This window comes from Topomyia yanbarensis, chromosome 3 (assembly GCF_030247195.1).
Source record: "Topomyia yanbarensis strain Yona2022 chromosome 3, ASM3024719v1, whole genome shotgun sequence".
Taxonomy (NCBI): Eukaryota; Metazoa; Arthropoda; class Insecta; order Diptera; family Culicidae; genus Topomyia; species Topomyia yanbarensis.
Window position 1 is genome coordinate 70367665 of NC_080672.1, and position 20162 is coordinate 70387826.

The following is a 20162-nucleotide window of genomic DNA, read 5'->3' on the forward strand; positions in this document are numbered from 1 at the left end:
TTTAAAGGTTACGCCATTGCTCGGATGCAGTCCAAGAGCAAACCTTGTGCTTTATTCAACTTATCGAAAGTGGTAGAACTTGTTCTGGACCAACAAAGTCAGTCGCAGCGCCCGCTCCTTTGGGAATGAATTTTACAATTATTTCCCTCCTCGTTGATAGAATGTCCTGTTTCAAGACTACAAGTAAAAACTTCTTTCAAATACGCTTCAAGTGTTCACATTCTCTTTGAAGTAGGACTGGAATGATTCCATCTTTTCCCGGAGACATACGCGGAGCAAAACTTTTATTCGCCCATTTGATCGATTCGGTTGCCACAATTCTACAAGCAAATGCCCAATAATCAGAACTACCTGAAAACAGCTCAGGGGCAGTCGTCAGTGCGGTGTTGGCTTCGTACAGCCTAGAAAGTGTGTGTGTGTGTCATAAAGACAGTTGAGTAATACAGCATCGTCAGATGAGTATTCACCATTAGCAGTTCTAATCGAACTTGAGCCTCTTGATTCGAAAGTAACTTATTTAATCTGCTAGTCTCGTTGAGACTTTGTGCAGAGGCTTTTACAACCACTTCAATCGGAGAACCTCATCAAAGTCACTTGAAGATTCAATCGATGGACAATACCCATGAAACCTAGTTGACAAGCCCTCTTCATAGAGGTCCCAGTTTGTAGATTTGGGATTACAATATGTGACGATATCTAGCGAAACGTTTGAATGATTAAAGACGATTTGCTCATGATCAGATAGCGACGGTTTAAACTCGTTGGGTACGAACCAGTTTGCTAACTCTTGCGTAATACTGCCAGAGCAGAGAGTTACTTCTAACACCTCTTCTCTGTCAGCTCGTGCAAACTTCCTGTTTATGTTATCAACAGTCATAGTGACTGACAGCACAAATATTCACAAGTAGACATCCTTAATAACAATTGTAGTGTTATGATACTATTGAAGACTTTAAAACTTAGAATGCACTTGTAGTGTGCTATAAAACTAGAATTGCTGCTTGGGATCGCATACACGAGGCATTTGACGTGGATTTGTTATGCCGTATTAGTTTATTTTAGTAAAATTAAAAATAAGAAAATTGTGATTTTCGGACTCATGAGACAAACATCGATCACAAGGACTACATGATTCCGGACCCTTGGTATTTAGCTTGAATAATCGATCCTTCCATTTTCGTTCAATTATTATTTGAACTTTTTCGAATCAGTCGTCGTACATTGCTTTATTCATATCCGTAGTGTCTTAATTGTTCACTAAATGTTAAGTATCATATGAAAGCATTTTTTTCTGTTTTTATGTTCATCAAACTATTTAGTTAAGTAGAATCCCACCTACAACAGAAGCAGAAATTTTATGTGTGTCTGTGTACTAACTAACGCTAATCCATTGTTTCGCCTTTGCCGTCACTCATCACTCAATCATCTCATCTCTAAATGTGCTAAAACCGACCCGCTTCCGATTCGCATCTGCTCATCATTTCTGTGTGTGTGGTTCTACTAACACCAAAAAAACAAAACAAACACAAAAAACCCAATCAAAACGGATTAACCCGCAACTGTTCAGGCCCTCCAGGTATGGGTCCGATGAATCCTAGAATGAATCCACCTCGCGGCCCCGGAATGGGCCCCATGGGAGCCGGTACGTACGGGCCGGGAATGCGTGGCCCACCGCCCAACAGCAGTTTAGGTCCGGGCGGTATGCCCCCGATGGCAATGGCCGGCGGACGGCCGCAGTGGCAACCGAACACGTCATCGGTGAGTTGATGGTGGTTACCTTCTAAGCAAGCCCTATATAAATATCCAATCCTAACTAATCGTGCGCCATACGCTTTTTTACAGCCCATGAACTATTCATCCTCGTCACCTGGCAATTACGGTGGTCCACCAGGACCGAGCGGACCGCCCGGACCCGGAACGCCCATCATGCCCTCACCTCAAGATTCATCTAACTCCGGCGGCGAAAATATGTACACACCAATGAAAGCTGTACGCGAACCCAGTCGAATCTGGTCGACGGAAAGAGGACCATTCCGTAACTAACGATTTGGTTGTTACTGTTTTAGGAATTCCCAATGGTCGGCGGCTCGGACGGTGGCGGCCCGATGGGTGGTCCCATGGGACCAAATGCCATGGGCGGACCGGTACTTAACAACGATGGCCTGGACGGAATGAAGAACAGCCCGGCGAATGGTCCCGGAACGCCACGGGAAGACTCGGGCAGTGGAATGGGCGACTACAACCTCGGTGGCTTCGGTGGACCCGGAGAGAATGTAAGTTTCGAATCGTTTTAAAGCATCGTTTTCTTTCTGCGTACAAAATTTGTGAGAAAAAATCGGGGGCTTGTTGTTGCCGGTCCCCGCTTGTCGTTACATTTTTAATTTGTATCAAAGTAAGCAAAACAGTTTGAACGAAATTTGCTAGCGCAGTGATTCTCATGAGTTTTTTTTAATTTCATTTACCATTTTATTTTTAGTTGTTTTTTTTTTTTTAATTTTAACTAAATAAGTTAATCTACACGGTGATGGGTGTGACTAATTCGAAGAAAAAATGATATTTTTGTTGTAACTAAAAACGGTTTCCAAATCCCTTGTCCCCTCCGCGCATCAACCTTGAATCCCGCTCCTTGACTAACATCCCAAACAGAAGATCACTTCCGATAACATACCTTCGTCCCAACGATCCTCTCCCTAATCAGTAATTAGATTGTGTAAATAGTAGTATTAAAATTGTACCTTATTTGTTTTGGTTTCTTCATTTCGGTCATTTATTTTCGCTTTTAGTAGAAGTTGTGAACTCATACGAAAAGAATCACAAAGAGAAAGGGAGAAAAAAACGCGAGAGAAAAGGTGACACTTTTTTCCGTTGTTAACTTGAGTTGGAAAAGGCATTATTTTCATCGCAAACAAAACAAAACATACAAAAAAAAATTGATTGTTCATGTACATAAAATGTTAGCAAACACTAGTGTTTAGAGGCGAGAAAGAAAACCAACAAAAAAAAATAGCATCAGGTTAATTTTATTTCGTTTCTCAGTCATGAGTTTGTAAGAAAAATCTCCTTCTCTTCTCTTTATTTTTATTATGATTTTCGATTTTGCTACAGCTCTTCACACATACACACGCGTGTTTCGGTTTCACTTGTGCTCTTGAAGGGGGCCGGTGTGATGTAGAAGAAAGTATTCCTCACTCACACAGATGCACCCGAATGGAGCACTGTATTAAACACAATAGTTTCGTTTCGGTATAATAACTCATATATGTTGTCCTATATGTTTAGTATTTCGATAGTACATACTTTTTTCACGAGTAAAACCACGTTACATATTTCTTATTGTTTTGGATTAACCACATTTTTTCATCAGTATACGAATTTGGTGAATGTAATTGGAAAAAAAAATACGAGTCGTTTGTGTTTCGTTTTTGTTCGGTTATGTTACGATTAACTGTTGTCTGCACTCAAATTAACTATCGTTTCGTTAGGTTGATGTCTTTGTTATGAATCAGGTGCACACAGATAATATTTCTAATACTGTTAAGGGATGTTTGTGTAAATAATATAAACTCTAACTGTTACGAGTCGCCATATAATCGATGGGGTTTTGGCTTGTCTTGGGGTCTATTTGTTGTACCGTGATCCGTGACTTCGACCGGTTACCTTGTTGTTACAGAGTCTGTTTTCGTATTGTTTTTTATTTGTAAAATACTGATTTAAATCAACTACAAAATTAGTACAATTATATGCATTGTCAGCTCCACTGTGAAAGAATAAAGTCTCGTACTTTAATGATTTTCGTACCATGATATCGTAACGATTACAAAACGATGATTACGAAAATTGAGCCGACAATCAAACTATTGTTTGTGAAAAATCAATAAATCATGAACAGATGTTAGTTCAAGTGAATATCTTTCATGATTCGCACCGTTCGTGCATTAGGTTGTTGTCTTGGCTATCTCAAGGTCAATAGTAAAATAGATTTCCATATTCGCGTCTCTGGATGAGCTTGTTAGAATGCATTTATGTAGTTCTTTTTTCGGGACATCACATCAAACTGGAGGGCGGGAAAATGCACCTAAAACTAAACTAATCTATTCAAACCTGACTAAGCACAATTTGTTGTTCTAGTCGTAAAAAGTCTTAGCTCACATTCAACGTCATCATTCAAAACAAAACAATGTCACACAAATCTTCCTCCGCAAAAAGTGTTGCGTTTTTTATTGCGATATTTCCAGTAATTTACCTTCTTTTTGTTGACTTTTGACAATTTAGTACATAAGTGGCTTTTTTAAATGTTCTCGCAATAGCGTATCTAAAACAATCATAAGATCTACAATAGTTTCTAAATGTCACTTCCAATTCCAAGCAGATAGTTGATACCAGCAGATCATGCGCTACTGTTGGGCAGCTGCATATCAGATGATATGAGGCTCCGTAGTCGGATTCACAAAGATCACATGAAAATGACTCAGCACGCTGAATAATTGTTATGCGATCAGTTTGTAGTGGCTGGTTAAAACTCTGGTCAGCATGTTGCAGTGGAGTTTCGAAAAATATAGGAGATTTTTAGAAATCACATGGCACGGTTTTTTCTAGAAATACCTCTATTTGGTGACATGTTTGTAGAATTCTTCAATAATTGCGGTACTCAGACCCGGATTTTTTCTCTTGTCCAACTTGTCGAATTCGGCAGGACGGGTTCAGGACCAACGAAGTCAACCGCTGCACCTGGTCTAGCCAATTCGTCAGCCCATTAATATCCCGTAATATCCGAATATCCGAGCACCTAGACAAGGTAGATAGTGTTGACGATGCTTAGTTTTTCGAATTGTGTTTGGCACACGCGATCACTAGTTTAGATCGTGATTTGTCTGAGCTAAGGGCTTTGATTGCAGCCTGACTATCATGACAGTAGACACCAGCACGTCCCTCCAAGACCAGTCAGTGTAACTGGCCACCTGTGTTTGTTTTTGTCTCGTCATGTAGCCAGGCAACCACTCCTCTCGACAGGAAATCTTCACGTGGAATATCCTCTAAGGAAAACTACATATGAGTTCAATAGTGCTGGAGGCAAGAATTTCTTCATCTCATGTAACCATTTGTGACCACAGTCGTGTACGACTGGTAGCAAGATCCGCAAGGTTACTGATTCAAAGACCAGTGACCTGCAGTCCATATACACACGATAGATCTTCCCAAAAGTTCGTCTGCACTTTCAAAGGCCATTTCTTGACTCTAAACTCAATTTGAGCAAGCCAATTCAGTTTGGAGTCCAATATAACTCCAATGTATGCGACTTGATCTGCACACAGTTGCTCAGAATCAAATAAATGCAAGGGACGAACCCCGGTTGTTATTCGTAAAAAGAACCATTGAAGATATGTTTGGATTAACTGAGTTTCCTAAAAAAAGCCGTTGGCAACTAGTTTCAATAGCAAAGGTGATAGAACGCCACCCTGAGGACAGCCGCAAATGCTCAACTTCGTAATCTCTGCCTGTCCAAGTGACGAGCAAAGAATACTGTTAATAATTAGCATTGCGTTTATCCAACCAGAAATGCATGCTAATGAAGAACAAACTGGAAGGGCCTTTGGGAATAAATCTAACAGTTTTTCTCGCCATGCTTTCGGGATATATCCAGTAAACAGGACTGGAAAGCATAACCTTTTCAAGGCATGTTTGATAATATCAAACGCCTTTTGCAGTAGCACGGGAAAGATTCCATCTTTTCCAGACGATTTGAATGGAGCAAATCTGTCAACTGCCCACTTGACCCATTCAATGGTAACCAATGTGCGTGCTAACGCCCACGAGTCCGAATCATCAGAATGAGATCTGTGAGACAATGAAGAACATCTTTGTCGTCCGTCACATAAACACCATATAGCCTGCGTTAAGCCAAACCGAATTGAGTGCCATATTTTTTTCATGTATTTTTCGTGCCAAAATTCATTTTTCGCTAACTTAGCGTTCACATAGAAAGTTAAAGAACGCTTACTTGCTTTCGTTTGCTATTTGAGTTCCCAAAAAATAATAGATACTGGAGTTACTAGTTTTACATTGGATGCTATAGCGATTTTACAGCATATACCTCAAAATGGCGCTTGGTCCTCTTTGGCTTAACACAGGCCATATCTGGTTTGAAAGGAGTTCATTTGAAAATCTTTAGATTGTGAGAGAATTTAATTTAACCTGCCATAGGTTTTGCCAGCCAGTCCGCTCTGCAGATCTAAGATATTTCTTATGCGTACTACTGACCTGACCTGGAAGCTCTGTAGTCATCATGCCAGTACCAAGCTCCAAGTACCAAGCTCTTCACATATCTTTATTCATTCTTTCAAGTTCAGCCTTCCATCAAGGGGTTCCCCTAGTCGATTTAACAGTACGAAACAGACAAACTTCTTCGTAGGATGCTACTGTGGACGAGTTTGTCGTGTCCACGATCTCATCCAAGTCGTCTAGTTGACTAATTGCTAGAAAATATCTATGACATTTAATCGCCAAGTTTTCTAAAAAGAGGTCCCAGTTCGAAGATTTAGGATTACGATTAAGTAATCACATTGAAGGTTACATCAACATGGTCGAAAAATATATATTTATGATCGGATAGAGACGGTTCAGTTTCATTTGGAACCTGCCAATTTCCCAGCCTATAAGAAATTCTTTCAGAGCAAAGCGTTATATCTAACACCTCCTAACTCCCAGATCTCGCAAAAGTTGGTCGGTTTCCCACATTCAGAATATGGAAATTTGTACTACTTATGTACTTCATTAGTTCAGAGCACTCAGATTAATGTCTGAGCTGCCCAAAATGATGTGATGAGCATTTGCATCGCTGCCCATAATGAGCGGAAGTCCATTTTTGCTACAATATGATACAACACTTTATGTCTAGCTGCTAGCAACCAGTAATAGGTATGAGCAGTGGATATAAGAAAATTATTACGATCTCAAACAGCGTTATTAATTTGGTAAGGCTCGTGGCGGTGATAGAGTTTACAAAACATGATATTACGAATCAGTCACACTTTCATGATCCAGTTCACATTGTCACGTTACTATTGGTCAAAATCCGATGGTTAACAAAAAACTTATCACTATAAGGCGAGGAAAAATTACAAATATCATGATAAAGTAGCTGATATCATTAACATGAGTCACATTACTCTTGCGTCATTCGATTGTAACCTCAGGAGTAAAATACGTGATAACATGAACAGAAATCGCGACTAAGGTCCTGAAATCGCGAACATCGTTTAACTGCTGGCTCTTTCAATTAATATACTTTATACAAACCAGTGCAGCTGATAATTATGAACAAGTTTCATAACATAAACAAAACATGTCCAGTAACCCAACCAATCATTCGAATGTAACGCTATGTATAGTTTAGCGCAAACTGGTTTTTTTCAGATTCACAAATAGATTCATGAATATGGTTTATTGCTCATAATTCCAGGAACATGGTCGCGATTTTTGTTGATCCCTCAGTTCACGAAATCGGGATATTTTTCATGAATTTGGGAACAAATTTTTCCCACGTCTCTGGGAAAAACAAGGCATTTTTTCACATATCTAAAATCTAAAGTGATTTACAGTAATTCTAATGTTCTAATTGAAGGTTGTTTCTTTTATAATTTTGTAAACGTTCGGAAACAATAAAATAAATTAAAGAAAAATTTTCAGTAAAATCTGCAGCAGAAAATGCTATAAACTTCATATGTATGCCTAACACTTTTTTGGACTGTTTAAGGGAGTATTTAAAGTTTTTAGAAGGAAGAATGAGATGCTAATCAGTTAGCATTTCTCGTGTCATGACACACTACAAGTGTGATTTAAGTCGTATGGAAGGTTTCAAGAGCGCCATAAAACCTTAATTGTTACTAAGGTATGGTAAGGTACACCGGGGCAAGATGAACCAAATTTTTCAAAGTTGAAATTTGAACCTCTCTAATGAAATCATAATCATTTATACCTCTATATAAGAAATATAGTGCTTATTGAGATTTCCAATTTTAAAGTTCTTTGTTGGCGCTTGCCGCTCGTAGCGGGGTAAGTTAAAATATTATAATTTCACGAATTGGAGGTTTGGTTTTTGGAACCAAACACTGCATGATACACATGTTTGATGTTCACTTGATTGTCAGAGATTGTTCCACGGGTTTAGGGGTATGCACAGGATTGAGCATAAATCGTTAGGGATTTCATATCCTAAGCAATTTAGTGAGAAATTGAAGTAATTTTTAATTAAATTTTTTTTCGTTTTATAAAGTTATTTAAAAATTGCGTAAAACTTCAAGAAGGTACGGTTGAATGAATGTGCAGAAATTATTCAATAGTGGTGCCACGAGGAAAGAAAAGTATATTTTTCTTGTTTTGATAATTTTAATTGACAAGATTAAAAAAAATGAGTTTATTTATTTAATTGATGATACAGAACACCCGTGTTATTCATTAATACTAGCAAATAAAAGTATCAGGATACAGAAAAACGTAAGACAACAATAATAAATTCAAGCCCTGGACCCTGCCCAACAGCGCTCTGGAATATTGACATCCCCATGTGTGCCTGAAAGAGGAGCGACATTAAATTCACGCTCGCCGTGCTGAAAAAAAGTTGATATGGATTTTGATTCTACGCTGGCTCTGAGCGGGATTATCGTGCAAATGCACGGAAATCTAGAAGATGTCACCTTCTACATCCAATTTGTTCATATAGAACAAATGAATACTTTGGTTGCTGAATGAATTCAAAATTCTGCAAGAAACTTCAATCAGCTTGGAAGTAAATGTGTGGGAAAGGTGCTGAAACTTACGAACGAAAAAAAAATTAAATATGTGACAACTTGTTATAAAAATGTAGAAGAATTGGTCGGCTTTCTGGTGTACTAGTGGACGATAATGGGTGCTAAAATAAAATGACCAACTCCGAATCGAAGATTATTAAATTATTGCTGTTGTTCCAACTTGCCTCTCTGCCTGTCCCATTTGCGCCAAGGGGTGTCCAAATACTGGGTATGATGAAACACTAAAAATTCAAAATGAACAATGGTTTCTCAGCAGACATCTCATAATCATTACACCTGATAGACCTCAAATGATTGTTTAACATGTAACTTTTTAGAAATAATATGCAACCATAACATTTTTGGATCAATGGACCTGATTTGGAAAAAAGAGGTTTCTGATTTCGCGAACGACAAAAAATAAGCTAAAGTGCGAAAGTCGTTAAGATGTTTCAAACTTACGCGTACGGTATTTAAAATGTATGTTTGAGGGGACTTTTTGCTAGAAAAAATAACCTCGTCGAATACTGTTCTCTGGTGACGGTTAAGGCTTCCGTTCCAACTTACTCCGCATTTCAGCTTGCACCGGTGTTCCAATACCGTTCCCAAAACGCTATCGCATAAGCGTTTTGGGAACGGTATTGGAGCTCACATCATGGTTCGATACATTGTCGCCTTTTTCAGTGCAGGTTTTCAAGAGTAATGTCCTAATACAACGTTCCCTTCGATTATAGGTAGAGGAGCTCGGGGCTAGTTAGCGGTAGGAGTAAGTTTATGGATTCATTTTTTCTCCGTTTGTAGAGACATATGATGCTGTCTCTCGTTGTGTACTTCATGTAATGTGAAATATATTCTCCAATGTGTTTATATTGCATTACAGTTCGCTTTGTAGAAATTGTGGGTGATATTAGGTTCTCGTGTGTAACAAGTATTTTATTCAAATTTCAAACATTGTATTGTTTATATGGGCCACCTAACCAGAACTATTTTTTGATTATAAAATGTATGATTGATGTAAGTTGGAGGTGGTTATCACTATGCGAAAATAGCTATCTATTTTTTTTAATTTCTGGAACTACAAAGCAAGAGTATCCTTTTCTTATGTAAGCGTCGAAGTCAAAATGCGGGAGAATAGCGCCTGGAAAATAAGGGACAAGGGCAGATTGATGTACTGTTTCATTTGAAAGACATTCAACACGTTCTATAAGGACTCCTGAAGCTATCTTATTTCTATTTGACTGCTTACGTACTAGCTTACTCAAGAGCCGGTGTTAGCTGGCGAGCATTCTATGACATATATTTATATCTACAAAACTGTAGACATGTCATCAAATACTTTGATAATATTCTGGGATGCAGCCAACAGTCTTCTCTTGTATGCAACATTGCAACGTGTTCTACTTTGCACAATCTACTTGAATCAAAAAGATACAAAATGAAATTTGGAAACACGTTACCAAAAAGTTGACTGTTGATTCTGAGTCTTGCGAACCTGGATCATGGATATGAAATTCTGGTTCTGTTTCGCAGTTGGAAGTGTTGGGCATTATTCTTATTCTGTTAATCCAAGTTTCTTTCATTCAACAGAAATTGGTTTGGCGGAGCGCTCTTTTGGTTTTCACTTTGGCTTTCTTTTACAGTTCAACTTTAGAACAATATTTTAGTGTTTGGATATTGCACACGTCTCCTAACTTATTTTATGACTTATCCTCACTAAATTTAAAAGGTATATTAAGATGTCAGTAGAAAAACTCTAGAAAGAGAACTACGGATACTCCATTTTGGATAGATTCGAATCGGGTTTAGCTGTCAAAAACAAATTTAATCGAATACTGCCTATCCTTATAACATTGGACGTGTTGCCATACCACGTCGCGGCATACGTTGCCAAAAACGCTGTTTTTCTCTCCGCAGTTCTCTTACTTAGTGTTTTTCTAGATGTCAGTACTCTTCTAAGGCTGTCGTTCTTTGTGGGGCAAACTCAGTCTTCAGCACGCTGCGGATCTGGTGAAATGAAATTATAGAAAGTTGCGTTATTTGTCAGCTACCTGGTTAAGTGTCTGTAAGACAAATGCGTGTGCTCCTGAACTGTTCTAAAGAATTGATTCATAAATCTTTCGAAAGCTACGCGGAAAATAAAAATTTCCCAGTCTCTTTCAGATAAATCCATCAATACGCAGCACAATTAGAACACTAAAGTTAATAAAATTTTAAGCTTAAGTTCACTGCAGATTTGTCTGTAATATGTACATTGCGGTGTTTGAAGGTGACGGACGGAGCATTTTCTCGAAAGTCTATACGTACAGACAGTTATATATATTTCCGATAGTTGGACAATTGCAAAAAATACAGACTTCCAAAAGATTCGACCGATGCTCGTTCGTGGTTGGCAGTCGCACATTTTGTTTAAATTCCAGTCGCAAATCTCGAACTCTAGAACCGTGTCATCAGTTTACGTTAAGTGTTTGAAAACAACAGACGCAGCATCTATTCAGGAGACTGTATATCGGGACTAGTATACTGCGGAGAAAATGAGACAATTGATTACTGTGAAAATCATTAGATTTGAATTATCAGTCAATGTGCCGTCGCGACATTCATTACACCATATTTTTGCACAAGCGAGTAAAAAAAGATGCTGTTATGAGGTGTTACTTGTAATAGTTTTCAAACAATTTTTTTGTCGATTGTTAAGAAAATCGGTAACATCCAGTCATACATCGAGTAAAGATAGGGGACCACACTATTGCTTCACTATCCCCTGACTGCTGAAGCAAAAATATTCAACTGTGACAGATATTTCCAAAGTTTTGACCAAATAAGCTCAGAATTGTGATATCCTGGCTAACGTAGTCAATGACATTACTGGCGACAAGCATTACTACCGCGTCTACTTGCCTGCCCATAAAGTTGAGATCGATAGTGTGATAATCGATTCAAGTTTGTTATGCGTAAATATACTGAATCACAAAAACAAAAAGTCAATTCATGGACACCTTGCTTCAGTGAACGAAGATTTTGAATAGTAATCGCACAGGACGGGACAAAATTGTATGCCCTTCGAACTCGTATCGGCTATTTGTACCGCACGTCATGAATTACACTAAATGCAATCAAGTAGGCCATTGTATCAATAAGATCCGCTGTGGCAAGTGCGCAGAGATTCATTAGGATGACTCTTGCGTTTGGAAAGCTTCAAAGTGCGCCTTTATTGTGGGAGGAGTCCACATAATCTAGTACCATTTCCGACGAACAAGCAGCGCCCAAAGAATCTGAAGCGCTCTAAGCACTCTTCTATAGAATTACTATAGAGAGCTATGTAATACACCACGACAAAAAATTATGCTCTCATGACTCAGGAAGAGTGCGATTCTGGCGATCCCCTAGTAGCTAGATTGCAGCTACTTATTCGCTATATATAAGTGGAACTTCTTGTAAAAATTAAAAAACTTTTGATAGGCCGCCAAATATAAAAGCTTAAGGAAGCACTGACACAGATGCATACAGTCTCTGGTCTTAGAAATTAGGGGTTCACCGAGAAATTTCCAGCTCTTCTAGGAGCAACAAATATCTCAAGCGTCTCAATATTTCAACCAGAGTATTAATTTAGTGCAGGACTGATTAGACCTTAAAATAGTTTGCAATAATTTTCACTATTTTTATAAAATTTGAGGTTCGCTTATTTTATAGAACAGCTCAAGATTTCAGCGCTCTCTAACGTTAGCGCGCTTGGCGGGGACCAACCGCACGCCACGGGCCTGAAAACGTATTGATTTATCTGTTCTGTACGTAAATGTTTAAAGCAAATTGTTTTTCTCTTTTTCATTTATGTATTCCCTAACTGTGATCCATAAACGGAATTCCTTTTAATGTTTTCAATTCAGAACATTTGTGTACTTTAAAGAGTACACAAACGTCAATTGTGTGAACTTTAGAATGCACTAAAGGATTACTTCTATCCTTAAATAAGAGGCGAACGACCCTAAGGTGAAATGCTCTATCATCGAGACAAACGATGCACGAATCTGTGTGCGGTTTCATGTTACTAATAGCACACAAACAAAACTTGTGTTGTGTTAACCTTTTAGTTGCTTATTTAAAACAAACGGAATTTCGTTTTGAATTTTCAAATTGCACAAGTGCCGTACATAAACTCCAAGTTGCTGAATTGCTAATAGACAAATTAAATGTACACAAACTGAGCCTGTGTGCACATTCAAGTTGCTAACAGTACATAAACGAGACTTCTTTTCATTTCCCAAGTTATTAAGAGCGCACGAGCGGAGCTTGTGTTCAACTTTCCAACCCTAGTAGCAATTAAGGGTTTTATGGTATTCTTGAAGACCTTAAAACTTACAATGCACTTGAAGTGTGCTATAAAACTAGAATTGCAACTTGGGAATAGAATACAACAGGAACCTTTTTGAGACTATCTGGTTATTAAGAGTATTTAAACGGAACTAGTGTGAACTTGCAAGTTGCTATAAGTATTCAAATGGAACTTGTGTGCCTATTTTGCTTATCGTACCTCGAAAAACATGTCATTTTAAGCTGGACAGCAGAGGTGCGCAAGGAAATTCCTGTACAACTTAGAATAAATTTGAAAACAGCTTTTTCCGCATACTGCATACCTAAACAAATTCTCATGGGCTCGGACACTATATAACACCTTAAAAAGATCATAAATATGGTCCGTGACAAGTTTCACAACCATTAAAACATCATGAAATGGTTTCAATAACCCAGAAATACATCAAAATATGGTTTTTATATGGGATCTATCGGATCATAGCGATGGTGTATGTTTTCATGGATTGATCCTATTTAAAACACTATCAAAACACTATGCAATGGGGGTAAAATTGGACCATGGCCATGGGGGCATTACGGGCCTTTCGTTTGCTCTGGTGATTGGTCATTGCCTGGAGCGCTGAAAAAACAATACGCGAACACAATGTGTAGATGCGGATTGACATTTTTCAATATAGAATCCTTTTTAGACATCTCATATCTTGGTCTAGAGTTCGTTATGGTGCTCGATTTATGAAACCTTTTTCGTTTGATCTTTGTTGATTTATTAGTTCGTGTTATATTGACAGGAGAAATCAATTTAGTGTTTTCATAAGTAGAGCTTAAACAACGTGGGAAAAATTAAATTTAGACAAAAAGTATATTTGGGAAATACCTATTAAAACTAATCATTCCCCAAAGTATTACATATCTATCGTCTGTGTGCACATTCCTAACAGTTTCAACATTTGTGTTTTGTACTTAAAATCCATTTTGTGCGGTTAGCGCGTATTTTCTCTCCCTCCCAAACTAGTTTAGTTTGTTTGTTAGTAGACTATTTTAAGAAGAAAAGTTTTGGATGAATGAAGATTGTGCCATTTCGCAATACCAACAACGTAAACTTACTTGCTCAAATTGACCCGCAATTCAGCCTTATACACATACACACGTTATCGAAGAAAAGCATCACAGTACCTTACTAAACGAAAAAAAAAAAACAATGCACAGGTACATTCAACCGAGTTGAAAACAAGCAAGATTAAGAGATTGGAGACAAACAAATTGACAAAAATCGAAATCAAGTTTTTTTAACCATAAAAATAAAGAGAAAGAGATCGGATTTTTCCTTCCCTATATGACCCTCGTAGAAGTAGTAGCCTAAGAAATAAAAGATAAATTAAGGTGCACATCGAAAAAGAAAACGAAATGTTGTCCATTACTAGGTTACTTAAGATTCCAAAAATAGTTGGCAGAGAAACTAATCTACTTACAAGAACCGTGTTTGCGACGAAGAAAAAGCAAGTACACAAAAAACTGTCGACAAGAGATTGACTAGTTGAGCTTCTTTTTCTACCAATGATTGGCAATCCAGTACAGTTACAAGAGAGAGAGAGAACAAACTGATACAGTTAGATTCGGAAGGAAACACACACGAGATTATTGAATAAAGAAGGATATTTTTTTTGATCACAGTGAAACCAGAAGAGTTGATTTATTTTCTTCAATTGTCAATCGTCAATTCCTTGGCAGTCAATGAACGGGAGAAAAAGAACTTTTTATGACGGCTTCCTCCTATCATGCACTCTCGATCTCGCTGATCTCTAATCTTGCTTGGTTCAAACGGAATATTTGTGATGAAAAGTGTGGTAGTTGCCGGTCAATTTTTGCAAGAAGTCGATTTAAACTGACGTTTTCGTGTGCGCTTCCGTTTAAATTTTGTGTTAAAATATTGTTTCAAAAATTGATTTTTTTTCGGAAGACACGAAAACAAACAAATCCGGCTTTCCACTTGCAGGATCAGACCGAGTCGGCCGCTATACTCAAAATCAAGGAAAGCATGCAGGAAGAGGCGAAACGCTTCGAGAAAGATTCCGACCAGCCCGACTACTACATGCAATAACATCCTCCTCCTAGCGTTTCTACTACTGCTATTACTTCTACTACAACAGCAAATACTACTACTACTACTATTGCAACAAGTACTACTTCTTCTGTTGTCGAGTTAGCTGTTGCTGAGCTCATTTGCTCTACCAATAGGACTACCGCCGCCACTGTTGCCACCACCACAAACAACAACTGATTTTCCTCTTCTTTTATCAACCAAAAAGAACACAAATACACATACACAATAGCTTCGACGCAAAAAAAAACAATCACTCCAGGTTACATTACTATCTATTTTCACTAGTTTTAAACTTCCCAAAACAATCCCACAAAACTTTCAATCCTAGAAATGATAATCATTTTGCTTGATTTGATAAGCTGTATCAGTGGCAACCAAAAACAAAAATCAGATAGTTATCTCGAAACGCAATCGGAAAGGGAAGGGGAACAAACACCCCTCTCTGCCGAACCCCTCGCAAATGATAAATTCATTTCGTTATATTTCTTAATGCCCCCCACGTTCCTCCCTACTTTCGTTGCCCAAATAAGTCAACAAAAAAACTAAAATGCAATGGAAAGTGTTAAAGTATTGTGAGAAATTGATAAGGAAAAAAAAACAAACAAACACAAAACACACCTTATAGGATAATTTTACCACTACCATTATAATTCAACGTGGAGGAAAAGAAAGTAAGAACGAGCAGAGCGGATGGAAAGCAACCACTTACACACATACACTTATTTAAGGACATCAACACACAGGTCTACGAAAATGTGAAAGAAAGAAAAAAATGGTATGGTAAACAGAACAGAAGTGGACAAAGGAAAAAAATACATCTGTGTTAGAACTTATTATTTTTTCTCGAGCGAGACGTGCAAACAAACATGAAGAAAAAACAAAAACCAGAAAAAATAGTGGAAAATAATCATTTTTGTGAAACACAACAGCGAGCCCTTTCTTCCTGGAGAGAAGGGTTTTGTCTCGGCTTGTCAATCCATCCGAAATTTCCTTCGTTCCTTTGGTACAGATGACGTAGAGCAATAAGACATTTCTCAAACATATTAATCAACTCTCCGGAAGTATGGTGACCATGTTAAACGAATAAAGACCCAGATCAGTCGAAAAGGACCCACTCTCTCTCTGTAACCTCTCGATCGAACTTTCCTGGCAAAACTCTATCCAGTTTTCCGGCAGTCATAAAAAAAATCTTCGGACTTACACACACGCGGCTCTTGCTACACCAAAATCAGCGAAGGTTTCAAGCCGTTATTGAAAAAATCTGCAATCCTCAATTGAGCGGATGAGTCGAAAGATTTTGAGATCGTCTGTGCAGCAGCGGCGAGGAGTCTTCAGCATTAAACGCACATGATTGAAGTAAAACAGAAACATCAACGGTCCCAAGTAGCTTCCCTGAACTATTCCTGTCGTAAATAAAAGTTAATGTACGTGAGTGGCAAACTCTAATGAGAACCATTATCTCTCGATATGTGAACTAGAATCGAAACAAGTGCAAAAACTATCACCGATTCCAAATTCCTCCATTATAGCGGTTGTTATTCAATCATAGTCGCAGATAGGTCGGAGTAAACAATATCAATTTGAGTCCTACAGGCCCGTAGCCAGGATTTTGCTTTGGGAGGGGCTTAAAAATTAATACTTAAATGTATTAATGCTGATGATTTGAGATAGTCACTGGAAACTGAATGCAATTATGAAAAGTTCTTAGTGAAAACAGTTCAAAAACTAAGACAATAGACAATAAATATTTTAAAATATGTTATTTGTTACAAGAAAAGCTATAGTGCATCGATGAATTGAATTTGATTATTATTATTAATTTACAAGTTAAAATTTTCTCTGGTTACTAAAATGAATATTCAAGAGTTTACGGGTGCTTGAAAATACAACGTACTTTACACGTTTACAAGGTGTAGAAGACGCTAAATTGGAATGAGTAGAAATATATCAACCCCCCCCCCCCCCCCCCCCCGCCCCACCGTTCTCACGAAACTTTACACGCTTTTGCTAATCAAATCGTGTGGAGGATGAAACCAACGTCAAGGTTATCTCCACAATTATGGATATCAGTATGAAATTAATGGTGCAAAGAATGTGCGAAAAAATGTTGAAAATTTGATTTAAATCTTGTGATCAGGCAGGCGATTCGTAGATGCGGAAAATAGGTTCAACTTCTATTTTCATGATCGGGCGTTTTGCTACTATTACTAGTTCTGTGACTTCACCCGAAGTTTGCGTTAATTTAATGAAATGTGCAATTCAAATGATTCTGATTATGTCGCAATCATAAAAATCCTGAGGAAAACACATTTTTTTCGTTTGACTCTCGTGGGGAATGGATTAAAGACTATCTTCAACAATATTATCAGACAACAGAATAACTATTTATTTATCTATTTAAGTAGATTCTCTCACAGATCCTCAGATATTTTTTATGAAATTAATACTGTTCATATCATTGGACTTACGAATTGAAAATATCGTAGACTGATTTTTCTAGTTCAGCAGAATTCCTAGATTCCTGAAACTATGGTAAAAGTCAAAATGTCAAGAGTATGCAAAATACTACTGATTTCACTTCAAAACAATAATAAGAACCTTAGCAATATTAAATTTCAGCAATTTTGCAAAACCGTTGGAACTTGATAGGATTACCTAGACTAAACAAGTATTATATGTGAACATTTGAGGGTTACATTTCGGAACTCATGGGTTTTTGAACAATGGAAAATATATATTTCAATGATTTGATCTACTAATGGAAACTTCCCAGAATTTAATCTACTGATGGAAACTGCTCAGAAATCGAAGGAAAATCACTTACTGAAAGCTTCTAATTTACGTACAATTTGTGAAATTGATGACACCACCAAAATAACTAAAAACTATAAATGTGGGTGAGCTTAATAATTTCAGCATCACAATTGCTTCGAACACATGGAAGAGAACACATCGCACTTACTTCTGTTTTGCTGAAGAGGCTTACTTTTAAAGTTGTCTGTTTTTAAATTACAGCAAATTATCCGTTTCCTGTTAAACTTTTGCAAAACTTATCAATTCGTTAAACAAATATGTTGACACTAATCTGCTCAGTAATTGGTTTGTTTTTGAATAAAAGCAATCAGCTGTTGATTTTTTTTTTGCAATCATCATTAAGATTGGAAGAGATTTATGACTTCTTGAAGAAGGTTGTAATGTTTGTCTGATTACAGGTTTGTTTTACATTTTTTTTGGTAAATAGTTTCAAATAAAGTTGCTGCACCTAACGCATCAAAGTTGCACGAATAACGAAGACGAAAATGTCGTTATATTCAAACCGAAATAAGAAGATAAGAGCGCAATTCCAAAAGCAATCGTGTTGAATGTATAGAAAAGATAGAAGAGGTGCTCTTGACTCGATTTCGATTAGTTGATTCTTCTTTCCTCTATGCTCTCCGATTTAAGATTATTTCTCTCATTTGACGAGCAAAACCAGAACGGAAGACTATCACATACTGAAGACATGAAATCGAAACATTTATCCCAACTTGTTGGTTTACAAATTCAACCAGTCACAACATTTTAGTCACTCTTCATGATTGCCTATTGATGTCTGTTCACTGTATTGTAACGTCATTTTCAAACTTATATGGATATAAATTGTAAACCATAGAAAACGACTAAAATGCTGCTGCTGGTTGGTTTAGCCAAAGAAAGCCGATTGAAAGAGAAAATCGAAATCATGACCTTTATTTCTATTGCTACTGTGTAGTTACTTCAAATTAGCAAATTTGATAATACACGAGTGTATTATGTTTTATGTTTTACCACTTTTGACCTGTCCAGTATCCGCTTTCAAACGAATTTTTCTATTACACGTTTGTATAAGATTTCAAGGAACGTAGTACGGAACGAATTCTTCGTAAAAATGAAATGAAGTGTCAATAGCAATAGCGAGGCAAAATCTGTCTTCTCGGCTGTATTGTTCTCATTTTCTTGTGTAGCCCGCTTAAATGGCCTGGTGTTTTTACTAAGAGTACAGAGTCCACACACACTTAATTTGAATTACTGGGTACAGTACAATTTTGCTGGGCTTTTGAACAGCAAACCGTTCAGTAATCAATTCAGTAAAACAATTCGGTTACCGAACTCTCCGCAATCCGTTCTCTCCAAACGTCAAAAAATACTGGTCAGTCAGCAGTTTCTTATGAAATTGGCGACTTCACAGATAGTTTGCTGTTCCTGTTTTGTAAGTTTTTGACGAGATTCGGTAATGTTGGTACAATTTTGCCGAACAATCAGTCAGTATTTTACTGGATAATGTTTATGTACCGAAAAAAACAGAAGTGCTGATAAATTCAGTGAAAAATATTGCGGGTTTCAGCAAATTATTCGAAAAATTACTGAAAATCGCTAAAAAATGAAAACTTTACCGCAATTTTTTAAACAATTTGCTAGCTGCTCCGTAAAAATATCACTTTACTGTTCAAGTCGTCAAACGAAATTACTGAACAACTTTTGGCTGGCTTAGTGTGCAGTGTTCACTGACCTAATACAGAAATTCGAAATTGTGTGCGATTCAAAAACTTATCAGTTAAATAACAAACGGAACCGTGGGTCTTTTATGTATTTCTATTATGTAACCAATTAAAATAATAAAACGAATTATAACCCTTTCATGCCCAACTTTTTTTCTAATGCATGTAGGGTTTCAAAACTATTTTTGACTGAAAACGGTGAAGTCAAGAAACAGAAAAAGCCTTTTTCATAAAGGTAGGTGCCTGCCTCGCAGTGCTAGAAGCTGCTGCAACAAAACAAAGATATATGAAAAAGTAATTTTCCGTAGTCAATGTAAACTGTCCCTGCCAGCACTGCTTCATCGGAATCCAATCAGACTAATTGCAATAACTTCAGTTCTAGAGCTGATCCTTGTAACACTCTATACTCAAATGAAAGGTAATAGTCACATTTATTAGCCTTACTTG

The 20162-nt window shown here is 37.4% G+C and overlaps 1 protein-coding gene across 7 annotated transcripts in view; it reads left to right on the forward strand.

The window, feature by feature from the left end:
* Positions 1 to 20162, forward strand: part of LOC131692795 (single-stranded DNA-binding protein 3) — a 158811-nt gene that overhangs the window by 125324 nt on the left and 13325 nt on the right. For 4 of the 7 annotated variants that reach the window (XM_058980074.1, XM_058980079.1, XM_058980081.1 and 1 more), the window contains 4 exons: positions 1568 to 1758; positions 1843 to 1989; positions 2067 to 2273; positions 15091 to 16124. In XM_058980074.1, the coding sequence (XP_058836057.1) occupies positions 1568 to 1758; positions 1843 to 1989; positions 2067 to 2273; positions 15091 to 15195 (650 nt within the window). In that variant the 3' untranslated portion in view covers positions 15196 to 16124. Of the gene's footprint in view, positions 1 to 1567; positions 1759 to 1842; positions 1990 to 2066; positions 2274 to 15090; positions 16125 to 20162 lie in introns of those variants that run through there. The other 3 variants (XM_058980077.1, XM_058980080.1, XM_058980078.1) reach the window with 2 other exon arrangements.